We start from the raw sequence: 25,622 nt of genomic DNA on the forward strand, positions 1-25,622 counted from the left end.
AGCATAAATCACGTTTTTGAGCCTATGTGAGCCTTTGCATAATGTGAGAACTAAAGTTTTCATTAATAAAGACCACAAATTGGTCATGGGAAGACCCTAAGAACGGATGCTTTAAATGAAAGAACTAAATATTTCAGACTTACAGTTAAAGATGGGAATCTCGGGATGATGATCCTAGTCCTCAAGGACTACCCATCTTACTGGGGTTTTGAGAGGACTTTAAAGGACTTGTGCTGCTCAAAGTCACTGAAATTAAACACAAATTAGGCACCTGACTTACTGAGCCATCTTCAAAATCCACCAGTTAATGCTTACTGCTCTTTCCTAAGGGTACTTTGATGGCTGTGTGCAATGCTCCATCCTAGGATGACCTGATCAGCCTAGGGATAAACTTAGCAAGGAGTATGAACAAAACTGCTGGGCCTATGTGCGGTAACATCCTTGTGAGTATCAACACGATGAGTCAGTTCTACTGTCCTTCCTCCACAGCACAGTAACTCAAGATTTGTGTAACCTGTTTCATCCCAAAGGAATTCAGAGCACTCTACAAAGTACTTGGGTAGCATCCAAAAGTAAAGCGTAGCCAACGTGGGACTGGAGCACAGAAGTGCTTTAATATGCAACAATGCTAAAAAAAATCCAGCTTAGGAGAGAAGGCGAAGAATATCTGTTACTGCAAAGGGAAAGGGTGGTCAAAGAGCTCCTACTTGTACTGGAATTCAGCCAACAAAATGCAGTGCAGACTAGGATTTCTTCCTCTACCTTTACGTATCTAAAAGTTGCCCCTGTAATGCTGAGCTAGACAACTCTGGCTGCTTTCTCAGACAACAGAGAGAAAGAGGTACGTCCAATACCAACTTTGAACTAGTCTAAATGGAAAATGTAAGTAGATAACATCTCTGGAGATGCCGCTTTCTCCAGAGTCTCTGTGAAGACAGTCTAAGATGACCAACTCAAATTTAGATGTCTAACTTTAGACACCTCAATTAAGAGAGACAATCTAACGTTATCTAATTATCATAGCTGGTTAGGAAGATCTTAAATATACCTCAGGCACCCTAGGCCACTGGCTTATCACCCTTTCAACTGCAATGCTCTGCTGTCCTTCAAAGCCTGTAATTTCTTTGTTGATCTTCTCTATAGAAATTGCCCTGCTCCATCCCTTGTGTATGGTATCCAAATGGTCCCCTATCAGGTTATACGGAAATACTTCAGGATGGCATGAAATATACTGGCCAGTCTCCCCTCATCATAACGTTTTTTAAAGGAAAACTGGATTTTGACAAAACTGATTTTGCAAAATTGTTGTGCTTCATTGGAAACATTGCAGTTTTCATCAAGAAACCAGACGTAACAATTTCTTGATGGAGGAATCATTTTTAGTGAGGTATGCTTTTGTCTAACCAGGTAAGAAATTTTGTTCTGTTTAACTTGTGCCATCTGACATGAATGCGGTTCTGACTTAGCACACCCCGAAGCACTTAGAACATGCTTGCTGTCTATAGGTGCAGGATCCCTCTTTATAGAATAAGTAATTGTAAAGTGAGTATTTGAACAAGGATTTCTGAAGATCCCCTCCAAGACATTTAAATATCCTTAAATTTGTTGCTAGAATTAAGGGTGGCCCTGCAGAGAGACCTTGCAAACTGCTGTGGTAGGAAGAGGCTCCTGAGGTCAGTCTGCTTGGCTCGTCGCCAGTTCTCATAGATTCTTCCATGCTTCTACCGATCCATGCGACCCACCTCCTAACTTTCAGCTCAGAGCCTGAAGGAGAGTTTGAAGCCAAGAGCAGCGGGTCACATCAGGACTGAATGTTTTCCAGTCCAGGAAAGGCATGGCCAGCTAAGGTTGGCTCCCTCCAGTAATCTCATCCTGACTGCCAGTGACTCATCTTCTCTAGAGCATTCTGTCATCTTCTTGGCATCTGAGACATTAGCAGTTAAACACTCAGGATCTAATTGCCTTTATCTAAAAGGAAAGCTCAAATGTAGACCATCAGGATTTCAGGCTGACAAGGTACATTGAAATAGAGCAAGTGCCAATCTCCAGTTTGGTTTCTTCCCAGTTCTTTCCCCCCGCCTTCAAAGAAGGAAGGCTTTGTTTTTTGACCTTCTGATTTTGGATTCAAAGCTGTTCCCATTCCTCTTGGGCACACTGAAGTGTGCATTTCTTGGGATCTCTACAGTCCTATGTCTCCTTGTGGAACTGTAGCTTTCCCCTTAGCATGAGCAAATCGTACATTTGCAGGCTGTGGAAAAAGATGCTTGGACAGTTCATTTCTGTACCTCTCTGACAGAGGTGGTTTTGAAACAATTCCGACATGCTGGATAGAAATGGAGAGAGACTATAAGAACAAAGTCTTTTATGGTCACTAAATATTATCCAGGTTGATGTCTTAACGCCAATGCCCCCTCAACCACCACAACACATACACACTTTTCAGCAAAAATGAGACCTTTTGGAGTTACAAGCCAAACTCTGCTCTACTGGTTTGTTGTATAGTGGGTTAATGTCAGGTGCAAACTCTGATACCCTCTGCTGAAGGCTCTGCGTGTTTTTTTCAGATAAAATACTGAATCTAATTTCTCTCTAAAAACAGTTCTTCACTTCTGTCTTGTAACAGGAGACACTACAAGTCATTATTTAATACCATCGCCATGTCTCCTGGTTCACTGTTGGCTGCCAGACCACCATCTGGGGACCCTCTTCTCTACCATCTCCGGAATCAATTTAGCCATTTTAGGTAGAAACAAAAAGATGTATTTTGTCAGTTCTTCCTCATCAAAAAAATCACTTGTCTTTCGTGGCAAATATTATATTGCTCTCTCTTTAGTTTGCATATTTGGGTGTTTTGTGCCATAATTATGATGCAAAGTCTGTCTTTCTCTTCCATACCTTGCAAAAACCTTCCTGTAAAAATAGCCTCACTGAGAAAAGCATTACAGAATGGTCCCATATACTCATTTTAGCCTGATCTCCAGACCTTGCCTAGCAAATTTTGCACAAACAAGATTTTTAACGAAATAATATACTATTGATCAAAATAATGGTATGACTGCCACCCTAATGAAGGATGACTCTAGGAGCTAAACACACACAGTGGAACAAGTCTGTTGTAAAAATTACCACACAAAAATCTTTATTAAGAAATTATTCTGTTTCCTGGAAAACAAAGAAGTGTAGGATTCACGCTTTGTTTATCACTGTACTGTTGTTCTGATGCTGTTACTATCAGCCTAGAGCTACACTCAATCTCTGGGCTATGTTAACAGGAAAGATGCTGTTAGTAAAGTCTGTATCCCCTGTAGAGGATGATACACATCCCTCTTGGATGAGCACCGAAGTGTGGAACAAAAGAGCGTGAATCCCAGAAGAGGGAGGCAGATGTTTTCCTGATGACACTGCTTTTAGCTTCTTTATTCAAGAGACTTCTCAATTGCCTGAACAATCTCATTAGGCAACTTGGTTCTTTCATCCTCATTTGTATGTACCTCTTCGAGTTCATCCAGCCTCATTATAAGCCACGAGGTCAGAGAGGAAAAAAATTCATGAGGCAGCAGTTACCATTTGAGAAGCATCTGAACAAAACTGCACAAGTCAGAACTTCAAGGGTGGCCCGAGGACCTGTGCGGTGCCTTTGCTGACCAGTATCAAAAGGGCATTTTTGTTCACCGTGAGCAGGGAGTATAAAACGTTCCTACGTGTATGAAAAAAAAATATGTGTAAGAAGGTCCAGTTCCTTTATGGAAAGAATCACAGGCAGGAGGTTCCAATCTCTATCTAAATTTAGCATTTTATAGCACTTCTTTCAGTCATTCATGATATAAGGAGTCTGCTTTGATGCACTCCATCTCCTACTCATAGTCTTTGATAAAACCAGGCAGAGAAGAGCCAAATTGTCCTAGCCCTTGTCCTTGAGACTTTCTTACTGCTGCTTGATACACCAGCAACCAAATTTTTAATTTTCAAGAAAAATGAGATTTTCAGTAAAGGAGCGCATCACTAGAAAAAAAAATCATGCTTGGCAAGTGATCAGCACTCAGGATTGGAAAACCAAAGTCCACTTTAGCAAGTTAAACACAAGCACCTGAGTCTGGCCAGTGTCCTGAGGCCATTTTTACCGTTAAATTGTTAACATGATCCTTGGCAGGCTTTTGGTCAGACCAGCCTGCCACACAATTCCTGGCCACGGTTTAGGGGTCAGCTTGGTCAGGCACCACCTTAAGAGATGGTTTGCCTATGGCTTTATAGTGGTAGGAGAGCTAAGCAGTATGGATAAGGCTAAGCAGTATGGATCTGAGCAGCAACCACAACGCCATTTGGCCTTACGACCAGAAAATGGGCTCTGGCCTCTCTTGTTTACTAGTACAGATGTAGCTAGAAAAGAAGTAACTTAGAAGTGGGCAAAGCACTTCCCACATTCTGGAGAGGATGAGGGCAGTGACTTAAGAATCTGCATTTACCTTGTGTATGAAGGGGAAGCACCCCTGAGCCTCTGCAGTGTTAGGGGGTCCTGCCTGAGTGACCTCAGGAGGGCAGAAATGGGGTCCAGGGCCAGCTGGGGCATTCAGAGAGAGAAAAAGCAAGTTCTTCCCAGAAGGTCTTTGCAAACTGAGTTTTCACAAACAAGAGTGGAAGAAAACTGGACTGTTGTCCCATCTGACACCAAGGTTGACTCAAGGCACAGAACAAGATATACTTTCATCTACATTAGAAATAGAGACAGAACCAGCAATCTTAAGTAAGCAAACACTGGTACCAAGCTAAGAAGGGGCTTAGAGGGAAAAACTACCTTTGTTCATCCCACGTAAAAAGGGCATGAGGCCCAGGCTCATTCTTGTTATTGGGGACCCAGCTCCTTCACACCTCTGGGTTGGCTCACAGCAGCTCTGGCAGCTCTGGTGTGGCTGTTGGGCTCTTTGCAATAGGCAGGTTACACAAAAACGTAAGTATGTCCCAGGAGGCTAAGACTTTTCTAGTGTCATTCATGTCTGGGAAATCTCACTCCAGGATTGCACTGTTTGCATGTTTGTATGCGTTTCTGGCCAAGAAGAGGAAACCCAAATAGGTAAAGAGACAATAGCGAGATGGGTTTACTACTAGGAGGCATGGGGCCAGGCAAGCGCAGTATTGTTTGCAGGGAGAGCTTGCAATATTTGTTTGCTTAAAGGTTGCAGACAGATGTTACACTTAACATCAAAAAAAGCCTTTACTTTTTAATACTTCCACATAGCTGAGAGGAAGGCAAGTTTTCCCTTAAAAAACTGACAATGAAAACTAAAATTTTGGTAAATTAAAATAACAGTTGACCTTCTGGTTCTCAAACCACTGGAAAAAACCTTCAAAGCCTCACTCAGTACTGTGATGTGATTTAATAGCACCATGCATATCACTCATTAAATAGTTTTACTAATGTTAAAAGGAGAGATGAAGAGATAAGTTAAGAAAACATGATCGTATCTGTTACTTTGTTTTGAAATGGAAACGTCATGGGTAAGGTTCATTGATTGTCAGATAATCATAGCACGGTGAAAGCTGGACCCAGGGATCCACAACAGAAGTCACGGTTGTTATAGCAGATGTAGCAGTTATGATGGTCGTCATGAGTGAGACAAAAACGCAATTGCTTTTATGCTAGAACATTTGGTTTTGAGCCAACAGATGGGAGTTTTGCAAAAACTTGTAGACTTTTATATTATAGCCAATACAAAATTTAGAGCTCTAAGTCCTGGGTTTAGAAATCCCACGCCAGGGAGCTGCACTGTGAACCCAATAGGAACCGCTGCCTGCCTCACCACCTTCTTAAACTGCAGACTATTTCTAACATTGGGTAGGAGTCTCACTAGGTTTCTGCCAACATAAACACAGCCACCACGCTCTGAGGCATAGAGCCTGCTGCGGATTCAGTGTGTGCTAAATGAAAGTGACCCTTGAAGCACAAAGATAGCAGGAAATCCCTGAATCTCAGATTACTGGAAGCTGGGGGTATGCCAAGGATTGTTTGCTGCTTGTTCCTAGTCATATGCCAGGGCACCAGCTATGAGCTACTGTTAGAGACAGAATATGGGGCAAGATCAAGCCAAGATCAAGCACTAAGCTCTTGGGAAAAAAAATCTTGAGAAATCATAGTCAACATTCATTATAGTCCAGCAGCAAAACCACCTCCCCACCAAAACAACCAACTCTTCTGCGCAGCATGTCTTATGACTTCCAAGCACTAAGACCAGCACTAATGGCTGCTATGGCCATTCTTGTGTTTTTATGCAAAATGACATCATCCTCCTTGCAGCGGGTCTGAGGAACAACTGCAGCTGGAGGTACAAGGCTTCTTGGGAGCAGGGCATAAGCAGGAGATGCAACCGTGCTAGTGCTGACCCTCAGGTGTAGCCTTGAGCTACCCCTCTGACAGACAACAAGGAATGGAGCCCCACCACCTGCCTTCCACCCAAACAGATCTTCTCCAGCTACAGCTTTCTAAACCAGCTGTGGTAAATCTGGTTTAGGTGGACAGCACAGACAGAAAGCCTAGGGCAGAAGGCTTTTCGACATCCATGAATGCGTTATCCCAAAGGATTTGAAGGCAAGGTAATAAAAGTCCATTACCACAGAGATCCTGTAGCAGCACATCTGGAGCTCAAGCATTCCTCAGTAGCAGAAAATCAAGCTAACAAAACCTAACTATTGTTCTTTGACTTTAAATATCATCCAGTGGCTAAAAGCAGATCATAGGAGCTGGCTGATGAGCTCATCCCACAACAAGCCAGGATAATGGACAGCCGGGATGGCTCTTCCCATTACCATCACTTCTCCTTTCTGGATGGGGTAGATGGGCAAGGAGAATATCCACATTGTATTCCCATAAAGGCTGGAGTTGGTCTATACCATCAGCCCTGCCAGGGCACTGGTGATGGTGTGCAGGTCTCCTAACAGACACATAGACGTCTAGGAGGGACTTTAGGTGTCAGCAGTATTATGTGAGGGCTTTGTGGAGGCCAGTGGTGCTTAGAGACTGAAGTCTAGTCTTTCAGGATCAATTACCCAAGTTAACTAGAGCATCTGAAGAAATAACATGGGGGCATCTGTACTGGTGATTTTGCTTCCAAAAGGTGCTGGTGAATTTGTGATCCACAGCCCTGGAGAACTGCTGAAACAGAGGTGGCTTGTTTTGGAGCAGGCTCTGCTTGTTGGAGAGCACATGGGACCTGACTTGGTATGTTTGTGGGTAAAAGTACTGGGAAGGGATTAGGCAAAGAGAAATCAGGTATAAAACAGGCACAAGGAAAAACAACTCAGCAGAGTTACTTTCCTTCTTCTCCCATTTTAAGAAACTGAGTGCTTGATCTCCTTATGTCTTCTGTGCTCTGCCATATGGCACAGGCTGATAGAAAGCTTCTGATTCCCTGGTCACCCTGTTAATAAGCACTGATGGGAAAGGAAAGGGGAGTGAAGTTATGACAGCTTAATGAGGCTTCTGTGACACGGTTTGCTGGCATGTGGAACTGCGTCTCATAGCGTCTCAGGCTGCATGCTCAGCATCTGCCGGCAAGCGACTGAGGCCAGCATTCAAAACGGAGGCTGGAGCTTGGGGACAGGCCATGCGTCAGCGCCTCTGGCTGCTTGGAGCCACCAAGCTGCACTGTTACTGTATGATGAAACTACAGAAGGGTGAGTGGAATAAGACAGATAAAGAACTGGTCTCCAGTTTCTATACCAGTTTAGGAGGAAAGGAGAAAAAAAATTTCCAGTGGTAGTTTGCTTTGAAAGAGAGCCTGAGGATTAACGCATGTTGTTACTGTAGATGCTGGGCTGATGCCCTTCAGAGCCCAGAGAACATGCCCCAGCACAACACGTCTCCCATGGTGTTTTGATTTGCTCATATAGGCAAGCCCCAGAAATTCTGTGAGTTACTCCAGTTATGATCCTTGGACACTTTAGGTGAATATTTATTCTATCCTACAAAAATGTACCAGTTCAAGAACAAGACTGACTTGCCCTTTGCCATGCTAACTGAGGAGAGGGAAAACCGAAGCAGTGTATTTTCCCATACCAAGCCTGTTACTCATTGTGAGAAAACAGCAATTTGTCAGGCTGCTTCATTCAGTCATAGGCTGGGCTCAACGGGCCAAATATTGCACGTAGTTGCCTCCCAAGAGGAGCAAAATGCATGGTTTAGAGCTCTTATTAAAGAGCTCAGTCATTTCATGTGTTTTAGGTGAAAGAGTAATGAATGGAGGTTTAGGCAGCAGGAAAATGCAGAAATTTATGCAGCTGTTTCAGATAGGGCTTTTCTTTCTAAAATTGCCCAGAAGTCACACTTTATTTCAAAATACTGTAAGCGCTAACTCTGAACCCTCTGATGCGCTCCTCGTTTCATTACTAGGTGGCTATTATGAGACCAGGAGCCCTTTCTGCCGACTGTAGGGGTCTCCAGCTATAGAAATTTGACATCTGTTTGATATTATTATTCCATTACAAGAGTAAATCTTCACTCCCCTGGCTTTCTTGTGGGCTCTGACACATTCCACTTCAGTGACAAATGTCCCTTGAGCGAGCAGTGATTTGACAGGGTGGGGGGGTACTCCTGCCGAGGAACCGACAAATGGTTTCCATGAGAAGCTGAAGTACCCTCAGGAAGCAGACAGCATTTCTACATGAACATCAAGCTGAAAAGGAAACCCCCAAATTGCAAGAGATTTGTGGCAACCCAAAAGGTTCCTCCCGAAATAACTGAATTTGCACGTTACATTACAGACTTGCATAAGAAATCACAGCAGACCGAAGATGACAGCAGTCCGTACTTGCAGGTTTTCTCACATGTGGAAGCAGGCTACAATAAAGCAGCATGTTCTTGACTTTCTGAACCATTTCTGCTTCCTTTCGTAACAGAATTGAGAGCTCCTACTGGGTTGCATCCAGTCATTCCAATGGAAATTTGAGACCAAGTGAATCTGTTTCATATAAGTTTGCCAAACCCAGGCTGATAGCAGCATTATTCACCAGCCCAGAGCTCACAGAGGATCACACTCCAATAAGGCTTTAAAGTATGCTGGTGGTCAGGATGATAATATAGGGTAATAGCTCCTTTCATTCAAGGGTCTCCAAATACTTTACAGATGTGAATGGAGAAGTGCAAAGTGGAATTTCCCAGCCCTACTTTGCAGAGAACGGGGCCTACCGTGTTCAAGCAATTCAACCTGGCTAAGAGGAATACAAAAGCTGGGACAGGGGCCCCAGGAACTTGATTCCCACTACTTGCATGAGAGCATTAAACATGACATCACCTCCTCACAAGATAAGAGTTCATTGTTTCGTGGCTGAGTGTCTTCTCCCTCCAATGTGGAGATTAGCTCATGTAAACTAAACACAGGAAAATAACAGCCAGCCCTTCCTCTGCAGCAGCCAGTACAGAAAAGGCAAATTGTCTTTCTGGCCCTGTCACTGTCATCGCAGGAGCAGTGAGTACAATGAGCTTTGCATTTAACACCACAAGCATAAATCTCAGAGCCAAATTTATGATGGTTGAGACCATCATCTGGGTTTTCATTCCATTGTTCCCATTCTATCATCAACACCAACACTGCAATATCCCTGTGGTCTCCTGGCCAGAAGGAAGTGGGATAGTTTCCTTGAAGGATTAATTAGTGACTACAACCAAAACAAAACCCCCACAAATCAACCCTGACAAGTCTTAAATCTTTTCTACTTGTAGAGCCTCTTGTGATTTCCTAGTTGTGTTTCACCGGTTTTCTAGCCTCCAAGAATTTCTTCCCCCTAGATAACCCACAAGCTTCTAACATAATACTACACTGCAATCAAATGACATTTCAGTCAAGTTTCTTATCAAATATGGAGAAGGACAAACCAGAGCACAAACACAAAATTCTCTTATCTGCAGTCATCCTTAGGTATTTTTAATCCAACAGGCAGGGCAGTGTTATTGTGTTCATATTCACAGATATAGGAGCGATAGTATCTTTACACAGTAAGTGGGCAACCACAGCTGGGCGGGATGATGTACTGGCCAGCTGTCATACGGGACATGTCTACACCATGCTGCCGAACAGCAAAGGAGAGACTCCTGTCCTAACAGCAGCATTGCACATGCACAGGGTGCAGCACAATGCTGCACAGAGCCACCGCATCCACAGATGCTGAAATTCTCCATGACGCGCTCATCCCTCTCAAAACTTGGTCCGTCAGCTGTGACTGAGTGGCCCTCAGCATTTCAGCCCCTATTTCCTACATCCCTCCACCCACAGCCAGCTGGGCAGTCAGACCTTACGTAAAGACAGGCTTCTCAGCGGACGGGTAGGTGTTGTCATTAGACGCTGGACATGATGCCTCCTACCTCAAGGGAGACAAGATGAACACACGTACCACCCACTCCCTTCCATTTAGGCAGGAACACACACACACAGAGCTGGATGGAGACACAGAAAGAGGGAAGCTCAAACCTAGCTCCTGCAGCTGTGAAGAAAAGACCCTACAACATACAGATAGGCAGCAGCCTATTCATCAGGCACAGACTGCAGCTCTCTGCCACTCCTTATCAATATCATCTGCTGCTTTTGGAAAGGCAGAAAAAGCTGTGTAGGACCTTGGGGCTTTCCAAATATTATTTTTTTCCTTCACAGTTGTTCTCACTTATGGTAACCTCTCCAGTAGTCATGGAGATTTTAATATATTTTCTTTTTTCAGAAAGAAGAACTCAATGCTGTGCAAGAGGTGCACATACAGCACTGAGGTTGTGGTTCTGCTCCTCCCATATGAACTCCCCGGTACATCAGAGTCCCTCTATCCCAGCTAGTCAGTAAGACTGGAAATACGCACTTGGTCTGTCCCACCATTAAAAAGAAAATGCTTATAATCCTGGCTTTCTCACTCCACAGACTTAAATGCCAGCAGGGAAGCTCCTATTTTTAACAAAGCGATAGACAGGCAGTCTGCACGCACACAGACATCACCGTGTGGAGTAATGTGCTATTTCTAGTTAGATGACTTCCTTCGCAATGGTGAAAGCTAGGAACGTCCTTTACAAAATGTAAACAAACCAAAGTTTAGATTCTGCCGATGCTGAATGAGACTCATAAATGCATGATGGAGGCCAGATACAGCCCGCAGGGCATATGTTTGACACCTCTGGCCTATATGGCCAGGAAATGGTTATAAATAGTCAGTCCCACTTCAGTTCTCTGAAGACAAATATTTTTGACACAGAGTGCTCAAGCACAAAGAGTCATTTGTAGACCACCCAGGAGACTTGCATTTAAATGACCTTTCTTTGCTTGGACGATCAATTATACTAATGTTCATTTCACGAGTTGCAACGTTCTTAGATGGAAGCAGCCCAGAGGAGCCATGTATATAGTCCCACTTACTTGTTGGTAACTGCCTGCATAAACTCATCAATCAGTTCGTCGTACTGTTTCCCACGAACCCTCTTGTGTTTCAGTCCAATATAGAGTGGATCACTCAGGAGAGCCTAGGACACAAAGCAATTCTGTTGACATCTTCTCTTCCACGGATGAATGGAGATTTATGTCCCAGCCTACCCAAAAAGTTTGTCTGTTGTGGTCATATTAATTTTACTTACTATGCAGTGAAGGCCAGCTCACACAGCTCTTCCTGAGCAGAAAGTGTCTCCATAAGAAACTATGGACTATCTTTTTGTGTAAATAAAGTCAGAGGGATGTAATGCTTCTTGACTGCTGTAGGAAATGGAGCTCTGCATCCCCAGAACAGCTCTACCATGGCTCCCTGCCAAGGTGCCTCACTCCTAGTGAATTAAACTGTCCTTGTGTGGGGAGTGCTTACTGTTCAACCAGTTCTTAATTTTGCACTGAGGTTGCCAGGAAAGCTGTTGACCATAAACAGCGCTTTGAGCAATGAAGATCACCTGATGTAACCTGAAATGCAGTCTACAGCTTCCTCACCAGGGGAAGAGAAGGGGCAGGTGCTGATCTCTTCTCCCTGGTGACCAATGCTAGGACCTGAGGGAACAGCAGGAAGATATGCCGGGGAGGTTTAGGTTGGACATCAGGAAAAGGTTCTTCACCCAAAGGGTGGTGGAGCATTGGAACAAGCTCCCCAGGGAGGTAGTCACGGTGCCAAGCCTGACAACATTCAAGAAGCAATTGGACAATGCCCTCAGACACATGGTATGATTTTTGGGGTTGTCCTATGCAGGGACAGGAGTTGGACTCGGGATAGTCTATGATTCTATGAAATGACATGTGTCCTACAGGCCTTAAGGTGCCAGCCCCGAGCTAACCAGAACCAGTGAACAGATGCCAAAATGTTCCCAAGCCCTGCACCTACCTAGCACTCACCTCCAATTACCTGCAGGTGTCAAGGCAAGGTATTTTCATACAACAGATTAGTTTATTTTTTGGCTCCTGTTGGGAATAAAGGAACAGGCCATTCCTCCAACCAGTCCAGCAGGTGTTAAGTCAGGACTGCTAAGCCACCTAAAAAGGACTAGGTGCATGGAAACAGCACATATTTTGGGAAAAATCCCAGGACAAACTGTGGCAGGAGACAGGTGGGCCAACACCTCTGTGAGTCACTGCAAAGCAACTCCGCTTCCCTTCCAATTTCAGAAACTGAATCATCCACATGAGAAGGGGACAAGGCATCACAAACCTATTGTCCTGCAGCCATATGGGCCCCAAATATTGGCAGGTATGCTAAAATTAGATCTGTTTTTACAACCACAGCTGTTTTCCGTTAGAAGGGAAGATGAAAGATGTTTTCCTCTGAGTTTGATACATTAACTCTTCAGGACCATGAAACAGAAAGCAGAGCTATTTGCAGTACTTCACTGATTGCTCCTATAGCACCATGTGCTCTGGGGCCGGTTCATGGAGTATAAAATTCTCCCATCGGCAAGCTGAGAAATGCCAAGCTCTGAAAAAAGACCAATTTGCTGAAAGAGTATACAAAGTATGATGGACTGTCAGAAAGACAAGCTGGGAATTGATGCGGAAAATACAATACGACTGCTATATTTACTCCATTCTACCTGAGGTGCCTGTGTTAGCAACACAGTCCCCCTAGGCTCAACATATATCAATAGGCAGAGATGAACAGGATGAATGCCTACAGGAGGTGTCTTATTTCTGCATTAATTAATAAGAGTTTAGTCGTGGGGCAGGATACTCATAGGACATGCTTAGGGTTGGGTTAAGCTGGGTTTATGCACGTGAGAAAGCCATTAAATAAATAAACAAACAAATTCTTTATGTTGTGAGGAAATATATTATTTATATTGCTGGAAAACAGCAAGTTCTGTACTTAATCCCAGCTGTGGAAATTGGCTTCACAGAGTTGTTCCTGGACACATAAGCTACATTTGATCTTGGGCAGAACGAAAGTCCCTAAACTGACTCTGGGAGTCCCCTTCTCTGACACCATCTGATGCATGGAGATGTCTAAAAATCATTGGTTCCACTTTGGATTTTAGTGTTCCCCTGGATGCTGAGATAGAAACAGATGGCCATGCATGGTCAGAAGCGTCCCATGGGAAGGGAAGCACTTACACCCAGGTCCCTCTGGAGGGGAGCTCCAGCTGCGGGGCTCAGAGCACGCTGACGCTTGGTGGTGTGCAGAGCAGCACGGAGGAGAAGGAAGAGATGAAGGAGCCAAAGTCAAGTACAATGCTCTATTGACTGGAAACTCTAAGAAGTGAGAGACGGAGACTTAACTCTTGCTTTAACCTCAGAGGGTCTGAACTCAAAGATCCTACTTTTCAGGAAAGACCATGGATCCGGCTGAGATGAGCACACCCTATATTCCAAAAGTCCATGACAGGCCACGATGCTAAAGGGATAAAATAACCCTGGGACCAGAGACCAAAGAGGTAGTTGGGAATCTCATCCCAGATGTCACCTGTGGCCATTGATTTTGCTTTCTTTCATTCTTTTCAAGTGCCCAGTGTGAGACACTTGGGTCTGGAGTGACAGAGGTGCAGAAAATCTAGCTTTCCAGTGAGCATAAGCATGTCTGAAAATGTTGGCACTCGTTTGACTTTATACACAAACTCAAAGTGCTAATATCCCAGATTTGTTATTTCTCTCAAGAAACATGTGTTTGGTTTACTTGGGGTCAAGTGAGGCACACGTACATTTTACAAAAATGGACAAACCCGGGCCATCACAAATAACTATAGGATATTCATTTTAAAAAAAAGACATCCTCACAGATGTCCATTCTGGCATTGCTAAAATGTTGCACTTCGGCCTTTCTGAGCCAGAGTCATAAGGCAAAAATCTGCAAACAGATGGAGTCCTCTTGTCTGGTTATCAAGTGCAGTAAAGTGTGCAATCTGACAAAACACTGAAATTAATCATTCCCAAACCAGCCACCAGGGATTCTCCATTTTCTGGAATACAGTCACCTCTACGCAGACAGGAGTATCTGCCTGTTTTCTCACAATTACCAGAGGAAGAATAAATCTGGAATTTCCTGTACAAAATCTGCCAACTCACCTTGCCATGCTGAAAGGTGGAGCTGACCCTTCAGCTCCAACTGGCAACACTCAGAGTCTTCTCACCAGGGGACCGTGAGGCTATTTAGTGTTTATTTCAGTCCCCCATAAGAGCAAAAGTTTCTTGAGCATCAAACAGGAACAAAACCTGCCCACTTCCCCGCAGCGCTCGTCACTAGTCTTATCCTGGATGTCTCTGGCTTTGCCTCCACATTTAGGGAACTGGCCTTGGTTAAGCATTAATCTCAATTCTTCCCCCCGCCATCAGATTTATGAAAAACTGTCTTACCTCGTTGTCTGTGCCAACATCCAGCAGGACAGGGAGACACTGTTGTGGGTGAACTCCACCACAAGCTGTGTACAAAGCAAGCTTCCCCACAGGGATACCCATGCCATAACTTCCTAGATCTCCTAAACCGAGAATCCTCTCTCCATCTGTCACCACGATAGCCTAGGAGGATCAAAAGAGACTGTTGTATGGTGTTGCCAAGGCTCTAGAAGCAAAACCAGCTCCACTGTCTTCACACCGATGCCATTTTGCAAGTTGCGTTGTGCAATGGATGTTTGCTCCTTCTACACGACACCATGTTAATTAGCTGTTAGTGATAGAGGGCTGTTCATTTTTGGGGGTAGGGGTAATGTGGTTGATGGGTAGCTGCTCACCGTGTGGGAGAGCAGCAGCTCTGCTTGCCAGCACTTCAATTCACTTGTAGCAGAGCCCAACCAGCATGGCTTTTTGTGCATCCTCAGCTGTATAACAAGAAGCATCACAAAAAAGATCTGGCCTTGATTTTCCCTCTCTTCTTCTGGAAAAAGAGCTCTGTACAAAAGTGTTTGTGCTTATGAACTGCATCTGTGGAAGTAACAAGCGCATGTCTTCACACGTTGTAGAGTAGCTGTGGAGTAGCCAACATCAGATAACCAAAACAAAACTCATTATAACTGGATCCATTTGCCTCTGGTCCCCCTGACTGCAAGGCAGGTAGACAGAAGCCATCAGCACAGGCAGCAGCATGGACTGTGGAGGGTCTCCTACGCTATATATTTAATATTAGACCTTTTTTCCCATCCAGCTAGGAGTTAAACAATTGCCATGTAACTCTTTGTGCAACTGGCCTTTTGCATTTCAGCAATACTGTAATGTGCTACCTCGCCAAAATCTCTGATCCATAATTTTACGTTTTTCTTGTTATTGTATCATTTCTTTGTGACAAGAAGGGAAATAAAAGCCTGGTTAATGTTGTACAAATTAGAAGCCTAAAGTTGAGCTGTTCAACCCACACTGTACATCACTGAGACCTTAGGAGGCAAATAACCAAGCAGATCTGACGAAACTTCCCAATTTTTAGGTTAACTAACTACTGTGTTTGTCAGTTTTGTCCCCAGGGTCAGGCGCTCTTTGGGGCAGTTCTGAAATCCAGTAAGAACAGGAATATACTGGAGTCCAGTCCCACCGTGGGAGAAAAGCTGTAAATACAATAATAAACTTCAACTTTCAGCAGTGTCCCAGCACTTCAGAGAACAGAGCACTCACATCAAATGGTTTATCGGACTGCGGGGGACTCAGTGCACAGTCTAGCTTGGATTTCAAAGGAGAAGACTGCAGAGAAGTTCTTTATTTGCTGATCTGCAAAGTTAAGGCTAAACTTAGGACAGAGGACATACACATGCGTGTGCTTTAGTGAGAAATAAGAGAATGGGAGATTAGAAGCTATCATCTCAATAGATGTACTTCCTTGGGGAGTGGAGGATAATAAAGATGCATTCGTTTATTACTGCGATAGAGAAGCATTTCATTGTTTAGGAATGGAATAAACCTCTTGCTGCACTTTCCTATTTCAGGAGGAATCATACTCATCTATTTCAGTGTCCTTTCTTATTCAACATAAACTATATACACATCCCAAGGCTATTTTCTCCCTCAACCTAAACCACTGTTTGTAATGGCAGAGCAGAATTACATTACATTGCATAGTTCAGGAATAAGCCTGAGGAGAAACTACAGACGCAGAGGAGACGTGCATCTATTCTGCCTTTTACATCTATTTTGTCCTCTAGCAAAAAAAAAAAAAAAACAAAACCAACAAACCTCTGTAGTTTGAAGCATGATACATTCCAGGGTTGTAACGCACATAATAATAGTGACAATCAGTATGTAATGGGGATTATTTTGAAATGGTCCTCCTATATGTAGAGTATTTGTTGTTGTGCTGTTGCCACTCTCTTGTCACTAGGAGTTAAAATTCCTAGAAGTGATCCTTCAATGAAAAATCTATTAAAACTAAAGGGATTATACACCTATCCTCAGGCTAGAGGTTGGACAATCCCCATCATGGGAAATTCAGTCATGGCAGTGATACACTTATCCACCTCAATTTTTGAACATTTTCCTATTTGTTTTTCCTTCTGAGTCAACGTGAAGTGTTAGTGATGGAAAAGTCTCTTTTTGGGTGGGCTCCATCTGTTTCTGGGTGTGCGCTCACTTCTTTACCACTCCCAGAGGATGCAGTTGGGACTGGAAGGCAGTAATGGGAATAGGGAAAGCAGCAAGCACATGCACTGCTACAGGTTTATCCTGAAACTGATGCAAATTATATGAAAAGGAGTTAAAATCCTACCTATGCAGAGAATATATATATATTTTTTAAAATAATTAAGTTCTAATGAATCAAAATAGTTCTCTGGAGCACAGATCCCCTTTCATCCAAACAAGTAAGTGTTCTCAGGCAAGGCTAAAAACTTCTTGATAGCACTTAGATATCCATCAGAGAGAGAAAATTTCTTCAGCCTTAGATGTGCTGCACTCTATAAGTACCAAAGCTCCTCAAGGTAACACTGAAAACTACAGGAGAACAGAAAATGCAGCATGGGAGACATTCATTGCTGCCTGTATCAGAGAGGGGAAACTGGATTCACGTTTGTTTGTGGCTTTTCGGATTTGAAAAACACCAAAAAAAAGTGCACAAAGTTTCAGTGAGTACCTGACATACAAGCACATTAAAGTAATGTTTTTAATCGCTCACATTCATGTGATCAGAACTCCACAAACAGGACATTAATCTCGGGCTGAGCAGGACAGACCCTTCTAACTGAACCACTGGCTTAACAATTAGGAACCTGTTTTCTGCTTCCAGCTGTGCTACAAATTTTCTTGATGACTCTAGTCAAGTCTTTGGCTAAAGGTTAGGTGTGCAGTTTAAGCCAACCATCTAACTGGTTTCTAAACTTCTTTGATAGCTGATGGGGAGATGCAGAAACCTCCAGAGTGCACCTCCTCCCTCCAGCAGCTGTTTTGGGAAGGGATGAAAGGGGTATTTCTCTTTGAAGATGCTCATCTCATTGATCACTGCAGAAGTACTCAGAAGCTGAGATTAGGCACTGAGTCTTCAAGCAGCTGATGTTAACTGAGATGTCTCTGGACCATAGGCTGTATCCAGTCAGCTGCTGTAGGTAGCTAGCCCAGTTTTGCAATGCCTAAGTAGGAGACATCTGGCCCAGCAGAGTGATACAGAGCACTACGTTAATCTCCAAGCTGCCGTGGCAATGCAGAGAGGCAAGTGCCACCGTTGGCATTCCCACTTCTCTGTATTGATTGCACCAGGTCAGCCTTTCTAGGATGAACCGATACTCTGCCTTGAGTGCTCCAACAGAAAACGCTCCGTGGAAGGATGAGCCTGAACAGCCCTGTATAGCAGTAATCCTGACGGGGATTCAAGATGCTGAGAGCATTTCTCAAGATCAGCATCCTTTGGAAGGAGGGAGGGAAGTAAGATAGGAAGGCCAGTCCAGTAGCTTGCAGGGCAGCACACTTGTCCAGGAATAGGAGATAGGGTTTCTACATTACCCTGACTTTGAGGTGGTTTGAACCCATAGCTGTCATTCCCCAGGATCACATCCTACCACAACACTATCCTGTATGATTCTCTGCATTCCCCCTGCTCTAGTTGAGCCATCACACAGAAAAGAGTACAAGATTAAGGAACCAGAGAAAAAATTAGCAAGGGGAGGCACTGATGAGGGCTATCGGCATTTTATCCAATGTTTCTTCATGGCAGGATTCATTAGCCACCCTGGAAGAGGCACAAAAAACCCACGCTCCCACATGAGTATGCTCAGAAATGGCTTCTTTCACTTGTCCTGCTTCTGGCACTCTGATTCTTTCAGAGCAGCCCAGCTTCAACAGGAGGGGTGGAGGTGGGGCACATCAGAGCTTGGCTGAGGCTTTGCTAAGCTAAGCAGAGCACCCTTCCAGCCCTTCCAGGTGGAGGATCCAGGCCTACAACCCAGATTTCCCATTTCTGGGAAATGCTGTTGCCACAAAGCTCTAAGGAGCCGCAAAGCAAAAGGTGGGGCAGCCTTTCCAGGTATTTCTTCGCCATCTTTAATGGGACTTAGTGGTGTTGGTGTTCAGCCTTTTCAAAAACTGGGTCCCTCCAGGGACTTAGGTGCAGTCCAGGTGCCTCCCTACTTATCTCAAAATCTCAAGTGCCTACCAGTTCAGGCATGGAGGCAAACACACAAGGAACCCTGCGGTCTGAAACAGCAATACTGATGAAATTGGCTGCCTTTGCAGTCTTGCAAACCTGGAAAGTAGATAGTCTGAATCTCTTCGATAAACCACTGCCCTTCCTATGGTCTGTTTTGGGTGCCAGAGGGGGCTGTTTCAAAAACAGTCTCTAATCTTTCTGTGCCAGTTTCCCCATCTGCAAAAACATTAGCCATAATGAGTTCCGCTCATAGTCCTGAGTCAGAAACAAATGGAAATACTGAGATCTTTGGACACAGCAAGGACAAAATATCTAGTTTGCATCTGTTCTTCATGGTTTCAAAGACAAGGTTATAGGAATATGATTACTTTTTCTGGAAACATGTTAAATTCCCTTTTTTTTCCCCTTAGAAATGGAAAATGCTTGCAAGATTTTCTCAGCTGCCAAACCTTTGTTCCTGGAAGAAACAGCTGACTGATAGGGGACCGAAGCTCTGTCAATAGCCAGGGAAATTCCCAGGCACATGTACTTTCAAACCGATGGAAGCAGGTGAATGGCAAGACCTGTCTTAAGTGTTGACTTTATTTCATGCCAGGGACTTGCCCAGCCCCGAGCTCTAGTGAAAAGAACTTCACAAGATCACTTTTTGGGTGGAGTGTCAGTAATATTTTCAGCTGCTGGATATCAAACTTTATTTGCGGAGTTGCCAGTGTTCTGGATGCTGCATGACTCACTGGATTTGGGAAGGAGTCCTACAAGCAAGTCGGTTACAGAGATATCTTAAAGAGCTTTGGTACATCTAACAAGTTGTGAGTTAGCCACAGAATTCTTCAACACACATATCTTACGTCTTCGCTAGGACCCCTATTCTGTACAAATTTATTATCATGCACAATTTTTATTGCCCAAGGCCCTGATACCTTTGATAAAGAATGTTCTTGACCACAAACACACGTGACAGAGTCTCTGAAGTCCAACCACTAGCCTGGAAACTCTCTGAAGAAGGGAATATTTCTTAGCTTGTCCTTTTAAATAGGCAATTCTGTAAATAATGCCAAGCAGTTCCATTCAATATCCCATTTTCCACCCAACTCCCTGTAATTTCCCAGTCCACAGAAGACATCCCACATACCTTAATGTTTTCTTCAGGCCAAGAGTTTAGCATTGTTGCAATATGGCCTTTGTCATGGATGGTGATAAACAACCCCCTAAGAAAGAAAAAAAAGAAGAAAAGGAAGCCTTGTCATAAAATTAATAACTCCAAGATAAAATAAAACAGGTGAAACTTGAAAATGCAGGGAAATGAGCTACTGAGCACAAAACCAGGCTATTCACTGGCATGGAAATGAGACCTCAGGGGACTGCTAATAACAAGTTTAGTTCTCATTTCAAAACCCCAAGGCTCAAGATCTTTAATAGCAACTTCCCTCAACAGCAACACTGGTGTTGCACATTTTGCCCTTGTGAAACACCTTTGCTTCAGGGAGCAAACTCTGCTTTAGTGCCAAAGAGCTTTCTAGTTAAAAATAATTCTGATAAATACAGGAGAGGCTGATCATTTTACCTTAAACCTTGTTACACGTTCTTTCCCGGGGAGCTTACTGCTGGCAGTTCAAACAGTGAAAGCATGATCCTTCTCATCCAGCTACCAATGTCAACGATGCAGATAGCTATTGCAGAGCTAGACATTGCGGGTCCCCTCTCCAGTCAACGGAGCTCCGACTCGATCCGATTGGATCAATATTTGCCACGGCATTTGCTTTGACCAAGCCTGACCTACCCTTAGAAACACCATTTTTTTCCTGAATATCTCACCCCGGTTTTTGACACTTGCATTCACCAAATGAAGACCACCAAAAATTATGAGAAGGGAAACAGAAAATTAAATGTTTGGATGAAACCTCAGTATGAAGGATTCACACGGACAATAACATACCTGATTGCACTAAGGCTAATCACTTCTCAACACAAAGGTCTTCATTGTTTAAACAAAAATGCTTTCTTTTTCATAAAATTAAGAACTGGAAGACAGCATTCTTGAAACATGCTTTAGACCTGTGGCTTATTTTTCTCCTCTTTGCTGTTATTACCAAAAATTGTATTCTTAGCAGGGATTCTTCCAATATCCAGGATAGTATTATTCCCATTGACTGATCTCTGCTCAGATATTTTGGGATTTTTTGAAGCTCCTTTTAGGCAGCACCAACCCCAGAGAAAAAACCTCCTCCATATCTGTCTCAGGGGAAATTGCTGATGTTGCTCACAGTGCTCTCTAATCAGCACAAATCAAGGGCTCGAACTCAATGACTCCTCTTGGCAGGTGGAGGCACCCATTTTCCCTGCCTTGTTATCTGCTCACAAAAGCAGTTGTACCGGTGATTAGTATCAGCTGCAACAATGGAGAAATCCATTTTTGCTGCTTACATCTGTCTACTATCGCTCAGCCCCAGTAAGTTCAGATTAGCTTACGGTTTGGGGTTCTAATGTGAAATACTAGCTAGAAAAAGTCTCATTTTTAGAGGAGGCTGAAAACAACTTCCATTGTAAGTCCATAAGAGTGATGAATAATCAAACATAATTGGGCTACTCCCTACAGCAAGGTCTTCTCTCACAAAACTCTTCTAGGGGGGCAGATATCTTCCCACAGTTAACTGTGGGAATCCTAATGAAAAAGCCCTTTACTTTGAAAAGAAGAAAAATAGAAGTGCTGACTTCAACACTGATCAAGTTGCAATCACACAGAAAGATCAGAAATGCAAAAAAAAAAAAAAAAAGGAAAGTAATGGTTCATTTATTCAGCATAATTCTTTAAAACTGTTCCCAGTAAGCAACAAACTAATCACATACACATGGCTTATCTCAAAGGCAGTATTCACAGATGTTAATCTTCATAAAAAAGGGGTACTGTACTGCTGCCATCTACGTTTAGAAAATAGTTATTAATCAGGAATTAAAAGCACAAATTAGTAACATTGTAGATCCTTCAAGTTATGACGTGCTTTTAAAAAGAACGCTATTGTTTTAACGTAACATTTTCCATACATAATAAAGACACCTATTATTTAAGTGTCTCGCTGTGTGTCTCGTACATTCACATCTCTTCAGTGCTGAAGGGAGTCCACCAGCTATTTAACCTTTGAAAGACACCCAGTGCTCGCAGGAGAAGCTGAAAGCCAACTGTCTACCCACCACCAGCCCTGCGGCTTGATGAACTGCTAGTTGTTTCATACAAAGTGGAGAAGGCAGATAGATACCCGCTGCCCCTGAAGAGCTCCTGACCCTGACGGTCGTGTCAGGAGGGCAGTGGGTTTGGTTTCCAATCCCTGCTCTGGGTCTGGCAGCAGAGAGAGTTCAGACTGGGTCTTCCAAAATCTGATGACTGCTCTCACTATGTTACTTGGGAGAAGGGCTTTCATGGCTATCACCATGGCATGTTTTGCCTGAGGAAGGACTGGCTTGGCTTAGATACCAATGTCGGTGACTGAGAACCAAGCATGGAGAGGCACCCCTCTCAGAATTTGCTTTCCCTTCCTTAATATTATGTTTATTTGATGTTAAGCAGGCCCTCCCGTCGAGTACGTTGACTTCCCTCCATCCTTTTCTGAAAACAAAATGGCTACAATACAGATTCACTCTCCCTTCAGGCCATGCCATTGACCAGATCCCCAGTCCTAGCTGCTGTCACATTCATGGAGCAATTCAGGTGAACAATTGCTCCTTACTTTACCCCAGGCAAAAACAGATGGCTTAATTTAGACTAACAATTAACACACTAATGGCACTACCAGCTTTGGAAGAGACCTTCAGGAGCAGAAATGGGGATCCACTTGGGGAAGGTGACCTCTCTCACTGACACAACCACATCGGGAAGCGGGCACATATCTAAGCAAGCCTTATTTCCCTAATGCTGAATCTGAGAGCCAAGGGCCCAGTTTCAATAAAACACAAAAGTTTCCGATGCCTTTAGGCACCCAGCTGGAGCACGTTCCTGAGCTTGGTCCAGGAACTGTGGACTCCATCAGGTCTTCAGGCATTCAGAAGGGGATCCTGGGAGTGGGGAGCTGGAAGTCCCTTTGTAGGCCAAGTACGAAACGACCAACTCTGACAGGCAGTTCAGCAAATTCACTGTGTTTTTAGGCAGATGCAAAGCGAACAGACACACATCAGACTTTAGATTCAGGGGTCACAGGTAAGTCCTCATTTTGTCCCCAGGAGAGTCGTGCTCTCCCCCCTGATGACAACAGTTACCCACAGAGATGAGCAGGCCAGCTTGTTGAAATAAGATGCCCAAAATTGCCAGAGGGTTAAGCTTTCCTAAAACCCCTTCTGCAAGGCAGGCAGAAGGAACACACAAGCTCCTCAAACTGAACTCAGGAAAAGGTTTGCTGATGACTGAACAGGGAAGAGCAGCAGCCAGGTTTCTCTCAAGGCTACACAGCTTCTAGGAGAGGTAATAGGAGCAAAAGCTTATTTGTGCCTTTGAGGACAGCAAGGTAGAGCTCTGAATACTGACAGCGACAGGCTGGTCTGTGTGGACCAGTAGTAAATGAGAAACATCCAAGCAGCAATAAAACCAATTAACTTGATTTTTCTGAGGAAAAGATGCAGCCTAAGCATTCTGAAGAGGGATGCTGCCTTTATCATCATGCCTTCTCCATCTCTCTTGGGATAACATTTGATAAATTGCTTCGGAGAAACAAAAAAGACAATCCCCTTGGGACTCAATAAAAGTGATTCAATTAAAATAAGATGCTAAAAAGATAAGTCATTTTGATCAAGTCACATAACGTGGGCACTGTGTGGGGCACACACACATCCTGGTTTTCTGGACCAGAAGACTCCCCTGTGCCCAGGATCCTGCCATTCTACATGGGCTTAGTCATTGTATATCTTTATCCCCCCACAGAGAAGCAGCTATGCACACAGTTAGCTAGAAGCCAAACACACATGCATGGGGGTAAAAATACAAGAAATAGAGCTTAGTAAAAATTAACTGCCCCAGCAATGTCAAGCCAGAATGTACACGCTGTATCACTATTTCTGGCTAAACAGTAACCTTCAGAGAGCTGTTACCTTTGTGGAGGTAACTGAGAGGGGGGAGCGCTGCAGCCTGCATTCATTAGGGTTTCAGAGCTCCAGGCTGCTATTCAGTCCATTAACATCACAGGTTTCACTACAGATGCCTTTAGTTAAGGTGGAAGTCAGACTAGATTTTATTGTGCCACTGAGCACGTCTGTAAGGTTCCAGGAAACTTCGAGGAGAGTTACAACTTCTTACTTTGTCACTGAGACTATTTCTATCTGGATTTCAGCAAGGCAAGTCAAGCTGCCTGAACTGGACTGCACGATCCAGCAGACTGCAGATCATCACCGCAGAATCTGCCAAAGGGGTTGGATATGTTCACCCACACCACACAAGACCTTTTCTTATCCCTAAGCCAGGAACATTTTCTTTTCTTTTCTGATTTTGTTCTGGCTGAGTTCATGGAAGTGCTCCAGGAATTACAAAGCTACACAGCTTCCCATAGGAGCCATGGGAAGGATCCTGCTGTGGTGCTCAGTACTGGTTAGATCTTGGCCATCCTGATGGCATTTTAAAAGACCCACAATGAAGACAACCCCAGAATTGCATGGCTCATTTTAGAACGAGTTCAGGGACAAGGGAGACAGGACACATCCGATGCCCAGAGGAAGCAATGCCAGACACTGGTGATGGCTTTTTTGAATAATATTAATTTATTTTAGACATTGGGGAAGGAACAAGTTTTAACATGTCTCAGGTATTAGGAAACCAAAGTATTCTTTAATGCTTTCATTCAATGAGCGGTTACTTCTTCAAAAAGGCAAAGTAGTGTTCCCCTTTCTGATCTTCGTAGTTAGCAATGCTGCCTTGTGAGCTGTTTCCCCTTAGAAGAAACAGTGTACGACGGAGCCAGGAGTGCTATCTCTAAAGCACTATTGTTAATTTACAGAGAATGTGCAAAGCTTCATTTCCCAAAACTCAGAGGGGAGTGAAAAAGATTATGCAACTTCTTTCCTCACAGCTCTGAATCTCTCCTCACATCCCTTCTACCCCAAAGTCTCCCTCCCTTTCCCTAATAGACTTTCCTTGGCAATTACCAGTGCTTCTGTGGCTGTTTGCAACCCTCCTGGTGTTGTCTCGCCCCACTTTTTGCAGCCTACTGCTGCCTCTGACATGCAATCAAGCAGAAATCCAGTGCAATCGATGCCTTTGCTTTATCAGGCTCCATGTAAAACCTCTTTGGCCACTGCTGTGCTCCTCTTACAGTCTCGTCCTGTGCTGTGGTTTTGGGTAGCACTGCTATGACTTCAGTTGCCTGTTTACACGTATACAATTAATGGCCTCCTTACGCTTACCATATATGAATAACAGTCAGCAATTATATCCACTGACTTTACCATCCTGGTCAAAAGCCACAGAAGAGCAGAATGGATGATGGCACTGGATCGCTGACTTGTATACTAGTGTGAAGCAAAAGGACCCTACTCTTCGCTTCACGTGAATTTTCCTGACTAGCTGAGATAGGACCATATTTGTATATTTATGTCCCTGTGGAGGAAAAGGGACACCACTAGAAGGATCTCAAAAGCTTCTAAGTTGACAGGAGTTGAAAAACACAAAAAACGTC

At 43.8% G+C, this 25,622-nt stretch overlaps 1 protein-coding gene across 1 annotated transcript in view; it reads right to left on the minus strand.

Moving 5' to 3' along the window:
- Window positions 1-25,622, minus strand: part of ME3 (malic enzyme 3) — a gene marked incomplete at its 5' end in the record, with an annotated part of 133,370 nt that overhangs the window by 22,589 nt on the left and 85,159 nt on the right. The window contains 3 exons of the mRNA XM_082334230.1: window positions 11,379-11,482; window positions 14,775-14,936; window positions 20,105-20,180. Of these exons, the coding sequence (XP_082190356.1) occupies window positions 11,379-11,482; window positions 14,775-14,936; window positions 20,105-20,180 (342 nt within the window). The remainder of the gene's footprint in view (window positions 1-11,378; window positions 11,483-14,774; window positions 14,937-20,104; window positions 20,181-25,622) is intronic.

This window comes from Platalea leucorodia (genome assembly GCF_965183815.1).
Source record: "Platalea leucorodia genome assembly, chromosome: 2".
Classification (NCBI taxonomy): Eukaryota; Metazoa; Chordata; class Aves; order Pelecaniformes; family Threskiornithidae; genus Platalea; species Platalea leucorodia.